This window comes from Syzygium oleosum, unplaced genomic scaffold (genome assembly GCF_021117445.2).
Source record: "Syzygium oleosum isolate NSW1041296 unplaced genomic scaffold, Sole_v2.1 Sole_v2.27, whole genome shotgun sequence".
NCBI lineage: Eukaryota > Viridiplantae > Streptophyta > Magnoliopsida > Myrtales > Myrtaceae > Syzygium > Syzygium oleosum.
Genome location: NW_026607511.1, coordinates 358,476 through 373,577, shown reverse-complemented (window position 1 = coordinate 373,577; position 15,102 = coordinate 358,476). Strand labels below are relative to the sequence as shown.

The 15,102-nt window shown below is 39.4% G+C and overlaps 2 protein-coding genes across 2 annotated transcripts; both read right to left on the bottom strand.

Moving 5' to 3' along the window:
• Positions 1–1,685: 1,685 nt before the first annotated feature.
• Positions 1,686–6,480, bottom strand: LOC115693667 (soluble inorganic pyrophosphatase 6, chloroplastic). The gene is made up of 6 exons (XM_030620706.2): positions 6,106–6,480; positions 5,200–5,360; positions 3,900–4,000; positions 3,611–3,792; positions 2,743–2,841; positions 1,686–2,017 (listed from the first exon to the last, which is right to left on the bottom strand). Exons 1-6 carry the CDS (start codon positions 6,388–6,390, stop codon positions 1,925–1,927), a joined length of 921 nt encoding a protein of 306 aa, XP_030476566.2. The 5' UTR covers positions 6,391–6,480; the 3' UTR covers positions 1,686–1,924.
• Positions 6,481–7,929: 1,449 nt separating this feature from the next.
• On the bottom strand, positions 7,930–11,620 carry LOC115693666 (L-galactose dehydrogenase). Its single transcript, XM_030620705.2, has 5 exons — positions 11,146–11,620; positions 10,081–10,309; positions 9,680–9,979; positions 9,044–9,172; positions 7,930–8,166 (listed from the first exon to the last, which is right to left on the bottom strand). The coding sequence occupies exons 1-5, from the start codon at positions 11,337–11,339 to the stop codon at positions 8,035–8,037; spliced, it is 984 nt and encodes a 327-aa protein (XP_030476565.2). The 5' UTR covers positions 11,340–11,620; the 3' UTR covers positions 7,930–8,034.
• Between the last annotated feature and the right edge of the window lie 3,482 nt (positions 11,621–15,102).

Genomic DNA, 15,102 nt, shown 5'->3' with positions numbered 1-15,102 from the left:
AATGATGAAATTTTTTCCCTTTTTCCAATTTTTTGTTTGTTTTGATTTGCCAATTTTCAAATTTATAGGTTTTTTTGTTCTTTATTTTATTTATTTAATTTTTGTCGTTTAATTTGATGTGAAGTTTTTCTAGATTAAATAAAATATTAAAATGATTTTGTTTAAAGTGATCGGATCGGATATCATTGGATAAATTTATCTGTTTGCATGAAAATGGATCAATATCCGTCCGTCAGGATGCACAGCGAACCACTCCATTTAACGGCCTTTGCGTGATATGGGACAGATTCTTCAGATTCTCCATAGTTCGCGAGATTGGACAATTGTTCTTGTTAAGCTGCCATTGGAGAATCTCTTTCCCTCTACTAAATCTTCCAAGTATTCTTTTTTTTATTCCGGGAAAATAATCACTGCACTTGAGCTCCCTGTATGTGATTGGGATGAACAAGCGGATTGATGCATATCTTGACATCGAGGGAAGCTGCTTGATATATGCAATGCCTTCAGCTCTGAGATCCCACGCCTGAACCAAGGCCGTCTTATGCCCAGTGCGTTCTCCACAATCTGGAATCTTCATCTCCTCAACAATTTATCCGTGCTAGCGCTTCCCATTGATCGTTGGAGAAGCTTCCAAGTATTCTTGATATGTAGAGTTTTCAAGATTATTTCTACGGTTTCTAATGTTGGAAATATTTGTTCCGACATCTTAAAAGGGAAAGCAAAATGCATTTTACGCGTTTGTTTCGTGAAAAAATAATAATTTGAAATATATTTTTTCAAAAAAATGAGTGCTTGTAATTCTTACAATAATAAATAAACGGCAAATATTTTTATCATCAACGAAAATATTTAATCATAAATAGTTGGCGATGATAAAAATATTCTTTCTCGACAATTTTTTCCTTACAATACAAGCGAATCGTTTTTTTAAAATAAAATATTTTCCAAGTCATTGATTTCCCTCAAAACAAAAGACTAGAAAAAGTTACCTAACGAGCAAATGCTTCAATAAATGTCGAAATATTTCTTGGACGCTCAAGATAATTGGGTGATTATCAAGAGCGCTCCCTGATTAAACTTAGATGGAGCTATCAGATTTGCATATTGGGACGGTCAACTCAACGCAAGCCTAGAGGGTCAAAACCCTCTCGAACAACACCATGACCACTTTCAGAGGTAAGACATGTCTTGACCCAAATTACTCAGCTCCGACACATGCCGATGCTACATCATCAAGAAGTTTCATGAAGTACTCTCTCCGAATTGCTTGAAGTAACCGTGCGCCGCGCTCGTTTCTGTCCGAGCACGGGTAAATGCACGTAAAAGGTGACATGTGCGATGAGAACGAGATCAAAATAACCTGAATGACCTATGGCTAGGCCAAAAAGCCCGGCAAAGTTACGAGAAACAAAATCAAATGCAATAGATCGACAACTCAATGCTTCTTAACCTATCACATTGAGGACACTAGCAACAATGCAGCACATCAATCAAAAGGTAACATAGGAATTCAGCGCGTACCGGTGCATAATGGAAGCTTTTCACCACCCCAGTAGGGTATGCAAAACGACAAAACGGTTTGATCATAGCGAACAGAGCAGCCCCATAGGATTCTCATGAACATAAAAATGACAATGCATTTGAGACAGGAATAACTTCCCAAACTCCAAAGAACAATGAAGGTGTATGATACGAAGCGAAACTTTTTTTTATTTTTCATAAGATAAATAATCAGACACAAATGTTAGCAAAACAATAATGATGCCTAAGATACACAATGGTAAACGTCACCTAAACATCCAGGACTTGTTTACTCTATTAGAGTACACAATACCGGCAAATCAAGTCACGGAGATCATTTCCAGCTCTATAATGGTAAAAATCGTTACGTCCAAGTGTGCATGCATGGATTCAATGATCAACATTACACAAGGGATAGTTCGCCAGAAGGAATTGATCTCTTCACAAGTTTGGTCCAAGATTCATTTGTCTCCGTGATCACCTTCAGAGCATAAGCCTGCCAGCACCATATCTCTTAGTATTCAACTGATTAGATTCAAATTTAAACGCAACAATAGCATATCTACACCTTCCAACCTTATAGGAAGATGTGTTCACTAATGCCTAAGCTAAAAGATCTAATAATTAGAGCATTCCCTAACTGTCGGTCGGTTGGGCCTTTGGAATGGCAGTGGGACCAGAGACCTTTTCATATCAAATATTCAAGACAAAGAGATGAAGGTCTATTCTAAAGGCGGAGAAACCATTCAGATCAAGACCTATCCAGATAGGTAGCTAGGCAAAATGCTGTCGTAACTCGGACAAAATGCTCAAATTGGCAAGTACCCGTCAACATAGGCCCTATTGATGAATGTCAGCATGCACGGGGTCTAAGTAGAGCAACTCGCTGGCTAGTGAAGGGGAAAAAGGCAAAGGAAATTTTGATAAATACTGATGGTCATGGAGCATTGCCATAAAGTTATTTATTAATAAGCAAGACAGACAACTCTCAAAGTAGCAACTTGCTGAAGATGAGCATGCATTTACTAGGTAAATCACTCAAAACACAAGGTTAAGAAAGTCTTAGGTGAAGCAAATTGCTAGTAATCATAAAGTGCAAGCTGGGCCATGGCATTCTACTACTTCTGCACAATCCTTTTTTTTTTTTTTTGGGTTGGGGGGGGGGGTGCGGGGGGCGGGCATCAAATCGGTGCAAAGTATGTTAAAGACATTGAATATTACCTTGTCAGCTGGCTTGTTTCCAAGACCAAACTTATTGGCTGGTTTGCCATCAGGAATCTTGTAGTCACGAAACCAGTCCCTGATTGCAGTTAGTGTACCCTGAGGACACAAGATAACTCTCAAGCAGGATGTAATTAAACAAAAGAATACACCAGTCAAGGGTAATTAGAACATTTCTAGGGATAAGACTAGTGTTTATATTTGCAATTCCTTTTCCAATGTCTTCGTCAATTCGCACGCACGCACGCACGAGCGCGCGCATGCACACACAGCTGCTTTAAAAATGTTGAGTACCATATACATTGAGATGGTACGCATATATATCCATGCTAAGATCTTACCATGTGGGAAGTAATCTTTTGACTTGCATTTTTTCATGAATCTTGCAGAGTACTTTCATCCTTTCTAATTAGTGAATGGACTTAACACCCTTGGTGCCCTTTTGAACATATTATCATGTTTTATCAAAGGAAAAAACAAGTATCCTACCTCTTTTGCTAATGCCATACAGTTTCCTTTTCATAATTCAGACATCTGTACCACTATAATAGACCAATCATTTCAACCATCACTTCTTATAATTACAAAATCCTGAAGCCATCTTCTCAAATTGAGACCTTCCAGAGGAAATGTTCAGTTGACCAGGTTGGTATTATACATATGCTTTGAATAAACTAACATACCCAAACAAACTATTGACATTCCAAATTAAGCATCAGATATAGAGAGAATTATAAGTTAGTACCTGTTTGTAGCATAAACATATCAAAGTTGCAAAACAATGAAAATATGGTGCTTAACAGCATATTGTTGAGAGTGGGGGAATAGCATGAGTGAAAAGTACGATACTCATTTAAGTAGAACATACCGGAAAATGCTTCTCAACATCGTCTATATCATTTACAAGGGAAGCTTTAGGATCATCCAGTGAAATTGCTATTATCTTCCAGTCAAGTTCCCCCTCGTCAATCATAGCTAGTGCAGCCAAGGGCTTGACCTTCAGAATCTCACCAATCTGTCTCCGACTTTCACTAATCTCAACAACATCAACTATACAGTGAAAAAAATGAAATACTAGATTAATATTATTCTATATTTCCATTAAAAGTCTTGAAGAAAGAAATGTTTAAAAGAACTGGATAAAGTTTGTTCAATACCTGGATCATTATCACCAAATGCCCCATCAACTTCAGAGTTAGCAAAAGATGGGTCTTCCCATGTTTGTGGAAGCAATCCATAATTCCAGTGGATATTATAGCTGAGGAAAACAATTAAGATGCTTCAGCTTTGGAATTTAAAAAATCTTATTAGAATGCATAACTCTCCTCTAGACCTAGCTGAACTCCAATTTGAGAAGGCTTCATCCTATACCTGTGAATTCCAACCTAATTGGCTACTTCTAAATACATAATAAGCAATTTATTTTAATTTTAAACTGTAAGACATAAATCCAGTTCAAATATGAGAGGACCATAACCTGAAGACTACATCTCTTTAAAATGTATCAGTATCCTCCACAGCAGCTATGAGTCTTCGAATAAAGTAATCATGTAGAAGAATCATAAAGGAGGTCCCCAGGAACATATACACTTGAGAAACATCAAATGAGAAATGATGCAGAATTTCATTACTCTAACAACAATTACTAGAAGAAAAAGGGCAGTTACTCCTTTAGGTATACGTTTATGAGATTTAACATCAAGATGCTCCAAAACCACAAAACAATGGAAGCTCCAGTCAAAATGAATGAAAACCCCAAAAGGATAAGAATGCTCTAAGAACAAAGATCTTGAACATAAGTACAGGCTATCATGCTAGAAATACAAAGGCATGAAGCACCGATGTAAGCCACCCACGGCCATCGTCATTCTAATTATACATATGGCTACAAGTGGGCATTGGGTCTCTCCCACTGCTCTCGATCATAGATTCATAGCTTAAAAACAGAAAAGTAACAGATGTTCCACTAAATGAGAAATAAAGAGGAACACAAGGAAGGCTATATAATTCATCTGTGCGTCGACTTGGAGCTTCAAAATTATGCACCGGCAAGAATTCAGGGGAAAAACAAACTGGAAATTAATCATAATGACCATGTATATGAGGAGATTTACGACATGTCAATCAGAAATTCTGGAATTTCAGACTCAAAGACTTTTATATCTGACATTCACGAGAGGAACTAAAGGAACTACAACTCATAAGTGACTGTGGCTGTGACAGATTACTCAGAAATTAAAGTGCCTAACGTGCTCAGAAAGTAGACACCAGGTTTTTTTGGTTAATAGAATGAAAATCACCTTTTAAATAAACAACTATAAGTACTGGTCAGCCTATGCCTTGCAGTTGAACATATTAGCAAGCAGAAAGATTCATATTAAGAAGCTGACACAGAGATATTTCAACATGGACCTCAGGGAAGGGAATAACACACGGTAACAGAGAAGCAAATCTTACGGATAATATCGAAGATTTCCCTTCTTAGTATCCTGCTTGATGGGAGTGAACGGCTCGTCAGTGGCAACTTCCATCTTTGCACTGGACTCCTTGGGTATTTCAACTACAAAGTTGAAAACACCATCGCCCAGTTGCAATGGTATATCATGCCAGGGGGATATCTGCACCAGTATCATAATTCTACTCCATGTTTAAGCCCAAGAACCGGTAACTTGAATTTTCTTAAATCAATGTTCAGTCAATGAGATCTTTAAATTTGCATAAAGTCTCTATGAAAACAAGAAGAACGTGAGACACTTCCCCGTGTGGAAATGTAATCTAAAAAAACAGAACCCAGTTCAAAGTTCAGCGTTCAAACAATTCCAACATAAAATTCCGACATCGGGCATTTTCCTGCAAGACAAACAAACTTTAAAAGACGCTAAAATACGGCTTCGCCCCATCCATGCGCATTCCAAGGACTACATTCTTGCCACCCTACTGTCCGGTAACTCAGAGGACACTAATATCAAATCACGAGCAGCCAATTGCATCATTGCAAGTTCTCTGCTAGCGCGCTCATTGGTCAAAACATGATTTTGCCGCAAATACGAGATAAGACGGAGACAATAATCGAATCAAGTTGTCTTTTTTCGCGCTCGTTCGGTACCATTGATCACCACCATTACCAATCCAACGAAAACATTGCAAACACAAAGCTTCGAATAGAGTGACAATCTTGGTAAAATAGAAAGCTCCCACATCTTCCTATCGGCAATCCACTGATCGGAAGCTCTGTATAAACAACAGCACAAAACTTTCCGATACTCCCAATAGAAATCCACCCGTTTTCCATCATATTCTCGAGAATCGAAGAAGCACACTCAGAGAGAAAGCGAGGGACCAGAGAGAGAGAGAGAGAGAGACCCTCTTGCCGGAGTTGTCGACGAGGAAGACCCGGTAGTCGAGCGTCTCGGGCTTGCCCTCCTCTTTGACCTGGACCTGAGGCTTGTAGATAGCGCGGCAAGCGAACAGCCTCCTGGTGGACGACGACAACGGCGGAGGCGGCGACGGCGGCGGCGCGGCCCTCCTGAAGAAGCACAGCCCGCCGGCGCTCGCGGCCCTCCGGTTGAGCGAGAACGGCGTCCTGGCGAGCAGGCAGGAGGTGGCGGCACTGGTCGCCGCGGCCGGGATGACCCTCGCCGTCGCCATGGCCGGTCTGGGGCGCTCTGGCTGCCGCTGCTGACGAATCGACGACGACGGCGGCGGCGGCGGCGACGGCGGATGGGCGATCGGAGTGTGCGCTTGAGGAGTGTCGAGTGAGCCACAGAAACAAATAGTGAATGTTTTTTCTTTTCTTATTTTTCTTTTTATCCCTTGTTTTTAAATCCCTGAAGGGCCCCAAAAAATAAAAAAAAATAAAAATAAAAAAATGAAACGAAATGAAAATGCAAAAGAGGGCAGTGGTATCCGGTGGGCCCCACGCGCTACTTGCTATGTAGAGCGACTGGTGGAGGTTGGTGAGCCGCCCTCCAAGGCTGAAGACGAGTGATGTGATGACGTGGATATTTTGGAGATTGTTCATGACATCATCATATTTCGAAAATAAATTTTTGAAGAAAAAAAGTATGTGGTTCTACTTCTATTGGTATCTTAATGCAGTAAAAAATTTTAAAGAGAAAATTTACTTGTACCGAAAGAAAATATTAACTAAAAAGTTTGTATTAGAATATTATTAGAATTTTTAGATATTTTTTTTATCTTCTAAGTGAAGTGCGGATTGGTCGCTCGATATATAAAATAAATAGGACTTATGTATTGGATGATAAACTCGTTTAGGCACTCCGTATAAAATATTTCTATCCCTTCTTTGTGAAAGAGTTTTTATACAATAAAAAAAAAATCAATGGACCTAATATTGCTCTTTGAAAAAAAAAAAGAAACCAATTTATTTGTTTCTCGCGAAAGAGAAATAGGATTGACAATTCATGCCATGGCTATCGACCGTGTTATTTAGTTTTATAACTAACATCAGTAAAATTATGACTACTGCAACGGAATAATTGCTCTCGTTACAAAAGAGGCAGAGTCTGCCGAGGTTTAAAATATTTTCATATCGATCTCTTTCCTATCATATTCTCTTCTAATCCCATGTTTTGTATAGGCTAGAGCTGTCAACTCGTCTCGAGTCCTTTCACCTTCATTTCAAATATTCGTATCAATTTTGCATTGTCGACAAAATGCTTTTTGCATGATTACAAAATCAGAGACATTATAAGAGCCATTTTGTTCCGATGACGAATATTCGAATGGACATGAATCCTCTATCTCGCACGCTGCTCCTGTAGATGTTACTCATTAGTACAAGATTGGAATCTCCATCGGATCATACGTTTGCGAGGGCGATATGGATCGATGGCAGCAATCTTTAAAATCAAATCCCCAACGGGTCAGCAAATCCAAGAAATTAGAGGGTTTTGCCCTAATTAGCTTATCAGATCTTTCCCTCTATTCTTGCCAATAATTGAGGACATTGATTGTAATTATCATCATAGGAAATATTCTCTGTTATATTCATAAAGGAAAATGCAAAAAAAAAAAAAAAGAAGAAAAAAGAAAAAAAAAATTTGCATTATCAATACCTTTGCTATGTCATTTGATACAATCCCTCAATTTAAAGCAAAGAAAGGAGGAAAAATAAGTTCCCACTGAAAAGCACTTGGTTGCATGGATTGGAATGTGATAAGCAAATTTGAAGCAAACATATTTCATGATGACAAGTTCACAAGACAGGAAATGGGATAAGTGAATACATCAATACAAACACATCATAACATCTGGAATGATGTGAACTTATTAGCTCTGCTGGATCCCGCTCGGCCACGTCAGGTTCTTCACCGGCTTGAGGATGGCTTCGACCTCGGACAGTGTTTCTTGATCCATTCCCACGGACGCCAGCTCCGTTGCAGCGGCGACATTCTCCTCGACCTGATTTTCGAGCGGCGCGTGAGAAGCGTATCAGAGAGGTTCATTCCTACACTGCTACATGCTACGCAGCTATTTAACTAGCAGCGGCGATATCACCCATGTTCTTCATCGCAGTAGAAGGTGCTTGATGAGTTAGCTACGGAATTGTTTTGACAAAAATGCATCTGTGATCGTTATCTACATGGCATTGGGGGTACCAGATTCCTCGGCTTAACTTTTGTCAGGAGGATGAACCAATTTAGCAATCAACGAGGACTATAGGGATCTTAGCAGAACATCAAACCCCAAATGGCCTCACATGAGCCATGCGTAAATTGGCTCATCCCCTAACTAAAGCCAAAGCCAGTGCCCCACCACACTCCCAGATACAGTTAAATTCTAACTGTCCCAATCAAGAAGTTTGGATGCATATTGCACTCTGACCCATGCTTTTCTCTGCACTGCCTAGAAACCAAAGGAGACAAACTAGGCAAAGACATAATGGACATAGGTAGTAAACCACAAAGAACTTAGAAGTAGGATGACAATTTTACGGGTGCACACAGGCAAAAAGCGTCTGTCAATGAGAAAAGCCAAGATTACATTTCCAAGCAGAAAGCAAGACTACAATATGACAGTTATCTGAAATAATATCGACCATAGTTACCGCCATTTTCTCCAGTCATGTTGGGATCAGCGTAAAACAAAGAAGAGCCAATTATACTATTTTTTCACTATAATTTGGTATGATTGAAATCAGGGAAATGTAAAAAGGATGTAAATTAGGTAAGTAGTGCTCTGGTCAACAAAACAGATATGGTTAAGAGAAGGCAAACATCATTCACAATACGATCTTGATAAGTCACCGAAAGCCCCAAGCGTAAGTGTTAATTCATACCTGTTTGACGGAGTTCATGCCAACCAGCACCGAGGAAATATCCTTGTTTGTCAAGCTGTATTGCATAGCTAACTTTGAGATGTTCTTCCCTTTCTTCTGGCAAAAGGCCGCAGCATCTTGACATGCAGACTGAAGACAAATCATGTGCGTGATGATCATTACTCTGACTAAGGTTATAAAAGTACCAACAATGTGTACCAATTAGCATAAAAAGACATATGGCTCCCACTCCTCTCAAACACACAAGTGAGGTGGCTATAACGGGCTAAACTACAAAAGTTTTTATTAACTAGAAGATCGACCGAGACCAATCACCTCAGCAAGTGGCCTGCTAATTTTATTCTAGCTCAGCCTTGATCGATATCACACAAATGATGTCTTCAAACTCATCAAAAATCCCAAAACTATACTCACGACCTTCCAGTATTGCCAATCTACTTCTATGACGTAAATGAGCATCCTTCCGCACAAGCACCTGAAATGCTCAAAAGATTCTCATCGTAGCTCATAGGTAAAATCCATCTGGAGAACTAAGGATGACAGATAGCTAGGCAAAATACCCCTTAGTTAGACTTTGTTTTTTAATTTTAACATATTATCTCAGTGAGAAACAAAGGGAAAAAATTGCAAACCAACCTTTAGCTCAGGGGGAGCTGGATGCCACTCTGGTGGACCACTCTCGGTAAGAAGCCCCATTGCTAGGGGTGAGGCACTTATTATACCAACACCTTTGCTCTTCAAGTATGGCAGCAAATCTTCCAAGGTATTGTCGTTGATACTGAAGTGGCAGTAAGAAAGGACTACGTCGACTGAACCTGGTGGCACACGATCAAGCACATATGTGAAGATTCCCAATGGTAATCCAGTAATGCCAATGAAACGGATCTTTCCGGTTTCCTTCAGTTTCAGAAGTGCAGGAATAGTCTCATTGACAATCTGTCAGTTTGGAAAAGCCAAGTGTTTACGCTCATTTTTCAGAATTCATGTGACAAATCAACAATATAAGGCACAGATGGAAGAACGAGAAAGGTAAGCACCTGATCTAGGGAGCCAAATTCGATATCATGGCATTGAAGTATATCTACATAATCAAGTTGCAATCTTTCTAAACTCTCATCAATGCTCCTTGTCACTCTCTCCGCACTAAAGTCAAAGCCCTCTTTGTAACGTCCACATTTCGTCGAGACAACATACTGATCTCTTGGTACACCTGAAGCTTTAAGTGCCATCCCCAGCATCTTCTCTGACAACGTTCCTCCATAGTACCTTTGACAATAGGATACATCAGGACACATTTTCAAGCGGAAAACAGTGCACAATGCAAGTCCAAAATGTATGGTGCAAAAACAATAACAGAGCCTCCTTAAAAAGCGGGTAAAACAAAATGAAGACCAGAAATTATGTGAGAGTATCGACCAATCCCAAAACAAAGAGAGACCTCAAATGAGCTGAACAAACACCTAAGAGTAGCTGAGTCCAGATCAATTTCTCCACTTTCATCGGTCCAATGCTCACGCAAAGTAGTAAATTTCGATGGAGATTGGAGGAAAAGAAGCAATTGAGTAATGTATTAGGCGTGCCACCTTTAACAAAAGTAATGCAAATAATCGCTTATCTCCATCATCAAAGAATTATTAACACTGCTATTGCAGTAACTTCCACTAGTCCTCTTCTTATGTGATTAACTCCCAGTGATCTTATCGCTCATCAAGATTTCGAGCAAAAGAACAAATCCCCTCACTCCGCAATCCTCCGGCAATGAACCATCGCGGACATCATCGTACCATCTCAAAATCTTTCAACCGTCTCAACGTCCCCTCTCTCAAATTACGCCAATTTTACCATAAGCTCACCCTGACTCCTAAGCCACTCATTCCCACGTTCTCAGCAACAAACAGACGATCATCACCAATTCAGACACAGCTTAAGAAGGCAAAACCTGCCCGTTTTTCTATCCTAGACCCTCATCCATTCTCGAGATCCAGGTAACAAAATGACCCCAATTCGCCGAATCCTCCCTCTCTCCCTCTCTTTCTCTCTCCCTCGCGGGCTGACAAGAAGTACGGGAAAAGGAATACGAAAAACTTGCAAATTTGCCTTACGGGGAGGTGTCGAAGAAGTTGATGCCGAGGCGGAAAGCTTCGCGGACGGAGGCGGCGGCCTCGTCCTCGGAGACGGGGCCGAAGACCCTGCCGAGAGGGGACGCGCCGAAGCCGACGCAGCTCACCTTCAGCCCCGTGCCGCCGAGCGGCCGGAGCTCGAGACTCGCCGGCGACGGGGCGGACGCCGCAGCCATCGGAGAGACACCCGCGAGGTTCTTGGTTCGTGGGTCGACGACGACGACGACGCAGACGAAGAAGAAGAAGAAGGGGGAGTCGAAGCTTGAGGCAATGAGGAGGGAGGGAGTGAGAGGAGCGGAAAGCAGAGAGAGTGAGGAAGGTGGGTCGCAGTGGGTGGGGGCCCGATCGCGGGCGTGCGAGGAAGTTTCGACGAAGACGACGAAGGGACGAAGGGACGGCGCGCCACAGAATCGGACAGATGCCGGCGGATGCAACTGTAGTTCCTGTCTCTGTCCGGTACAAGTGTCCTCGATTCCATGATTGGCAGTAATACTCTAACGACGGATAACGATACAAACAGTTCATGAACCCTAACTTAACGTGCAATTTAATCTCTGAATTTTTAATTTATTTAATGTAATTTCTAAACTTTACCTTGTTGTTTAATTTGATCTCTGAACTTTTAATTTGTTCAATGCTGTCCTTTGACTTTTGGTACATATTCAATTTAGTCCCTGAATTATATTGGACAAATTAAAAATTCGGGGACCACATTGCACGTTTGGTCAAAGTTCGTGAATTATTTGTGTCATTTTTCCTAATTCATGATAGTCAAAATCGAAGATAGATCGGGAAATCGAACCTGTCACCTTCAACTTGTACATAAGTCCTCGACCGATCACCCCCTGTGAATCATTTTTACTTGTAGTTGTCGAAAAGGATCTACGGCTACCACGGTTTTATGGTAACTAACTTTCAGAAAGTTGTCTCGTGTCGCTTGAAGGTAGTGCACGTACATTCTGATTCTGATTCTGTGTATCACTAAAGTTGTGACAATATTTCGATTATACTAAAGCGAGGAAAAGATTACACCTGCTAACAATTTTTGCTCCGAGCCACGACAATGGGACTTTTTACTGTCCCTACAAACATATTTTCCCATGCCCGAAAAAGATGTGCTTTTTATCGTAATCACAATATAAATCATCAATATATATATATGCGCGCGCGCTTAAAATGAATTGGTTTCACATTAAATGAATTCATTTTGTCATGAATGACCGAAAAATGTATAGAAGACATATTGTAATAGGAAGAAAAGTCCACCGTAAGTCTTAAACCTTATGTGCGTAATGATCGACGAATTCAGACTAGAGAATTCAATCAACCACCAAACCTGCAAATATTGGCGGTCAAGCAAACAGTTCTTGAATAATAAGAAGATTGGTTGTAATTTTTCCAAATTTATCGTAACATACTTAAAATTGTCCTGAGATCGGTCGTACTCTTACTTATCGATTGCAATTTAGCTTTATGAATCTTAATTTACTTGTAATCATCGTAACTCGCTTGCACTTATATTTAATAAATAACGTTATTGGACGGCAATTCGTCTATACCATCCGTAACATATAAATGCTAACAGCCGCAATTAACCAATATAGTAAAATACATCAAGCCATGGTAAGTAATGGTAGCTGAATTTAATAATTGCCCTAAATGATATAAATTATCATGTATGTTCGCGTAAATGGCATATTAGTAAGCACCCTTCACGTATAATAATTTACCTCAAAATCTCATAAGGTTGAGTATTCCAGCATATTGGTAACTTTCCATGAAAAATCAGAAACAGCCTGAATTTAGTATAAGTCGTTTTTTTTTTTAATTTTCTAAGTAACTTACTTTCATGATCGTAATATTCCATCATCATTCGTAAACTTAAAGCCCCATCGGGTTGTAAATTATCCTCACATATCGTAATTTTCCTTAATCAATAGAGACGTTTAGATGCATGCAAAAAAAGACATTGATAGACTTATTTGCAAAGGTCATTAAACAGAATTGTGTTATCCATGCAATCCATGCAAAGAAAATTACAGAATTCACATGATGGATACATGGGTCGTGTCGTCTTTCATTCAAAAAATATGTTTATGAACACATCACAATTTTAATTACATTGAACAAATTACAGTTCATGAATCACATTGCACATTTAGCCAAAGTTCATGGATTGTTTGTGTCATTTTTCCTAATTCATGATAGTCAAAATCGGAGATAGATCGGGAAATCGAACCTGTCACCTTCAACTTGTACGTAAGTCCTCGACCGATCACCCCCTGTGAAATGGAAAAACAAAAAAAGATGCAGCAGAAGAAGAAGTCAGACATTCTTGGTCATTTTTACTTGTAGTTGTCAAAAAGGATCTACGGCTACCACAGTTTTATGGTAACTAACTTTTAGAAAGTTGTCTCGTGTCGCTTGAAGGTTGTGCACGTACATTATGTGTATCGCTAAAGTTGTGACAATATTTCGATTATACTAAAGCGAGGAAAAGATTACACCTGCTAACAATTTTTGCTCCGAGCCACGACAATGGGACTTTTTATTGTCCCTACAAACATATTTTCCCATGCCCTAACGACGGGCTTTTTATCGTAATCACAATATAAATCATCGTTATATATATGTTTGAGCATGCTTAAAATGAATTGATTTCACATTAAATGAATTCATTTTGTCATGAATGACCGAAAAATGTATAGAAGACATTTTGTAATAGGAAGAAAAGTCCACTGTAAGTCTTAAACCTTATGCACGTAATGATCGACGAATTCAGACTTGAGAATCAAGCAAGCAAACAATTCTTGAATAATAAAAAGAGTGGTCGTAATTTTTCCGAATTTATTGTAACATACTTAAAATTGTCCTGAGATCGGTCATACTCTTACTTATCGATTGCAATTTAGCTTTATGAATCTTAATTTACTTGTAATGATCGTAACTCGCTTGCACTTATATTTAATAAATAACGTTATTGGACAGTAATTCGTCTATACCATCCGTAACATATAAATGCTAACAGCCGCAATTAACCAATATAGTAAAATACATCAAGCCATGGTAAGTAATGGTAGCTGAATTTAATAATTGCCCTAAATGATATAAACTATCGTGTATGTTTGCGTAAATGGCATATTAGTAAGCACCCTTCACGTATAATAATTTACCTCAAAATCTCATAAGGTTGAGTATTCCAGCATATTGGTAACTTCCCATGAAAAATCAGAAACAACCTGAGTTTAGTATAAGTCTTCTTTTTTTTTTTCATTTTCTAAGTAAATTGCTTTCATGATCGTAATAATCCATCGTCATTCGTAAACTTAAAGCCCCATCGGGTTGTAAATTATCCTCACATATCGTAATTTTCCTTAATCAATAGATACGTCTAGATGCATGCAAAAAAGACATTGATAGACTTATTTGCAAAGTTCGTTAAACAGAATTATGTTGTCCACGCAATCCATGCAAAAAAATTACAAATTACATATAGATACATAGGCCAGATACATAGGCCGTATCGTCTTGCATTTAAAAAAATATGTTTATGAACACATCACAATTTTAACTCGGGTCGCATAGCAAGTCGAACTCCTTGTTCAAATCAATCTACAAGTTGAAATATATGAATATATTCCCTTAACAATCTAAGTTTTGTGTTGAATGTCCACAGTTTTTAGGATCATGTTCTCTTGTTACAACCTCAACGACCCGAAACTTTTCCGGATCTGACCCGCCCTAACGCCGTTATCTCAGCGAATGTAATAATTGGGCCAAGACCCAAGGGTCCAAAGTCAGCCCCATCTAATGAGCTCTCATTTTCTGCAGGAGCCGCGAAGAAAGAAATTCGTATGATAAAACAGAAGGGCGGGAACTAACTCCTTTTGGCAGTGCCCGGTGAGGACTCGAACTTTTGTTCATCTAATCGGAAGAAAT